Raw genomic sequence first — 3,514 nt, 5'->3', positions numbered from 1 at the left:
TTTAATAGGAAAATGAATCGGATCATGTTAGAAATTCTATTCTAACATGACTCGGTTTGATTTCCAGTTAAACAAAGAAGGAAATCAAGCCCTGTATATTCTGAGATAAACAACGGTTGACACGCGGACCAGTAAGAGAGCATTGTGACGTCAGTTATGACGTCAAATTGCCACATGACGTCCGATACATTGCTCTTCGGGTAAATGAAGTCCAGCATAATGTATTAAATTATGTCAATAAGCATGTCAGAATGAAAACAATCGAAGTCTTCTTGTGATTCATCGTCAAATTTACCACGGTTCATCGTTCAGATGCTTAAGTATATAACCACTCGGGCGATAAAACACTCGAAGGCCTTGATAATTTGTTAAATATATCTTTGCTATCACTATAAATTAGACTTGATAATATTCCTTAAATCCATATGATCAAAAGTATGTATTAATGTAAAGGTACATTGGCTAAGCAGGAATTACTTGTTAGACATCGGCCTAAAAAACGGACTAGTACTTAGACCGAAAACTAGCGACGGCAGATTTACCTGGCCAAACTTATTATCGACTTTTGTGGTCTCGGATTTTCACGATCTAATTTTCCCATATCATATGGACTGAAACCTCGACCTCTCCTTTAAATAAAAGAGTTAAGTAAAAATAATGTAAAACATAAATTTTTTTTTCTCTTTTATTTCTTCACAGCATAAACAAGTAATAATCAACAAACACAGTTAACAAAACAACATTTAGCACAACCAGCAAACTGCCGTACATTAAGCACTTTCCAACACATTAGCACAATGTTTAGAAGTCAATATTTAAGCAAGCAAGTCTGCTTCTTTGTCGTCTGCTAGTCTTCTGTTTCTCACCAGCGGTCCATGATTTCGACTTGACCCGGAAGTGACGTAGGTCGGCAGCATGGTCCTCGTGTAACATTGGCTTGTAGCTGATTGGGACACACAAATCCTGAAATCATAAAAAAATGAAATATTTAATAAAGATCTTGAATGAAATATAACGCCGCATGGAATGAGAACATAGTTCAATTATTTCAGTTCAAGAGAATCCGCTTAGATATTACTGGAATGAAAACAATTTTCGTCTTTTCATTTAGAAAATTTGTATAATGATTCTCATATTCGTAAAGTTGACCTCCACAAATAACAAAATTGTACTGAGAAAGCTTTGAAACTGGAATGGACGCGTTTCCAAAATACCAACCTTGTGTGTAGAAAAGAACGCTTTGTAGCCTCCATCAAGTAAGTAAATCTCTGGGAAGATGAGATGTGGATATCTGTGTTTATTCAGCACACGATCCTGGCTTCTCAAGAAACGATACCTGGAATATAATAGGCAATAACATTATTTTATACGTCAGCTATTTCAAAACGAAATTTATAGTTGTTATGGTTACCTCAGGATTTTTGTAATAAAAAAGACGTTACGTTTATACACTTTTGTATGTTTAATGTATCATAAACTTTGAGTAACAATATCACAGTTTACAAAACCAATTTCTTAATGCAATAATTTCTTAGTTTATAAGTCTATTCGTTTGAATACTTACATTTTTGGCCCCCTCTCTGAAGAGAATTCGCAGTGGAAGATCAGCACACGTGGTTTCTCTGACGTCGACGTCTCCTGGAGAAGCGTGTTGACGGCGTCCTTGGTGTACATGTTTACAGCTCCCCGGATATGACCTCCCTCGAACTCGTACGGGTACCGACAGTCGACGATGGCTACTTTCCCAAGCTTTTCTGTATACCGCCCTTCCACGATGTCCGCCATTGTTTCTGGAGCGATGGACTTGAGGTCGCTGTGTTTGCCGGGAATTGTGGGTAACGTGTAGCAACGAGCTCCGTCAGCTACGAGTTCACGTGATTCTAATCGTTCAACAGCTTCGATGATATCATTGGAAACCTAAAATTAAGAAAACGATAAATATCTATTAACAAAATGTAAATGAGCATTTCTACTTAGATGATTCTAAACGGTAGATACACTCAAAATTGTGATGAATAAACCCAGGTATGTAAAACTAAACGGCATTTTCTAAATTTTAATATATTTTATTTTATTTTATTATTATAGTTTCTTCAATGTGACAATACAACACGTGCATATTTACAAATATCACAGATAAAAACTAATTTAAAGAAAGCACATTGCCACTCTACATAGAGTTATAAGAGACTTAGTAGTCTACAAGAACATCATAGAATATCAGTAATCTAATCAACCACTGTACAATCTAAAAGCTAAACTTTCCCTTGCTAATCTTAATTAAAACCTACCATAAAAAGGAAACAATACTGTAAGACACTGAATAAGGAAAAGAATTGCAAATGCATAGGATAGAAAATGGTTCTAAGATAATGACCCAGTTATGATCAGATCATCACTGGTTTGATTAGCAAAAGAATTTTTAGCATTGATAAAACAAATACAGTTTTATATAAGACACAGAATGTGTACATATTTTTAATTTATTTGTAAGTAGAATCTAATGGCAATATGAAATACATTTCTGGGTGACGCTGGCAAATAATAACTAAGCCGAACACAATACCTACCGGAAGTACAGAACTCTTCCTAAGTTTCTTCGTAGCGGGAGATTCTACTTCAAGACTATCGTCTGCTTGACGTTTTCCAGAAAACAAGCTTCTTCTGGCGTCTGATGTTTGGCGTTTCAGTGACTTCCGCGACGGAATCTTTATCTGTAAGAAGAAATACATACATAATGAACTGACGAAAGAAATGTTAATAGCTAAATGATATTACAGAAAAAAATATGTAGAATAACTATGCTGGAAATATATTTTATTTATGATTCTATTTTTGAAAAATAAACGAACAGTAACTTTTTCGAATATCATTAAAATGATAATTGGTTTGCATGTAAGAAACTTACCGAAAAATCGGCTCCAGAGCCTGGTGACTTGTAGAATTTTCCATAGGGAGTGATTACAGACTTCACCGGAAGTTGTCTGCACCGGGGAATCTTCAGCGTCTTCAAACAAACGAAGTCTGAAATAAAAAGGACACCAGAATGAAAAAAAAAAAAAAAAAAAAAAAAAAAAAAAAAAAAAAAAAACAGATCAATTATTTTAAATACGATTCTTTTTTAAAATGTATATTTTCTTCGTGGTAGTTTATAGAAATATATTATAAAGTATAGAAAAGAATCGTATAGCCAATTCGTGCACATTTTAAAATGCTTTATACGTGTTTTGTATATTAATCATGCATGATAATATGCATCTAATTCGACTCACCTCAAAAACATGATTTCTCGAAGTACAATGGAGATAAAATATAAATAGATATTCAAATTTGTATATAATTATGTGTACTGTATATATGTATTGTCGAAGAAGTTATGGCTGTATTGTCGAAGAAGTTATGGCTATGAAATGAAATATTTTTCCTTATGTACTTTGCTAGTAGAGAAGAAGAAGAAGAAGAAGAAGAAGATTTTATTCAAGACTTGAGCTGAAAGCTCCTCATCTAAACATAC

The 3,514-nt window shown here is 33.9% G+C and overlaps 1 protein-coding gene across 1 annotated transcript; it reads right to left on the bottom strand.

The window, feature by feature from the left end:
* Window positions 1–697: 697 nt before the first annotated feature.
* On the bottom strand, window positions 698–2,348 carry LOC123533290 (M-phase inducer phosphatase-like). Its single transcript, XM_053520536.1, has 4 exons — window positions 2,292–2,348; window positions 1,565–1,917; window positions 1,219–1,336; window positions 698–963 (listed from the first exon to the last, which is right to left on the bottom strand). Exons 1-4 carry the CDS (start codon window positions 2,346–2,348, stop codon window positions 802–804), a joined length of 690 nt encoding a protein of 229 aa, XP_053376511.1. The 3' UTR covers window positions 698–801.
* Between the last annotated feature and the right edge of the window lie 1,166 nt (window positions 2,349–3,514).

This window comes from Mercenaria mercenaria, chromosome 12, assembly GCF_021730395.1.
Source record: "Mercenaria mercenaria strain notata chromosome 12, MADL_Memer_1, whole genome shotgun sequence".
In the NCBI taxonomy this organism is placed as follows: Eukaryota; Metazoa; Mollusca; class Bivalvia; order Venerida; family Veneridae; genus Mercenaria; species Mercenaria mercenaria.
Note: the sequence above shows the minus strand (reverse complement) of the source record. Positions and strands in the feature narration are given on the sequence as shown.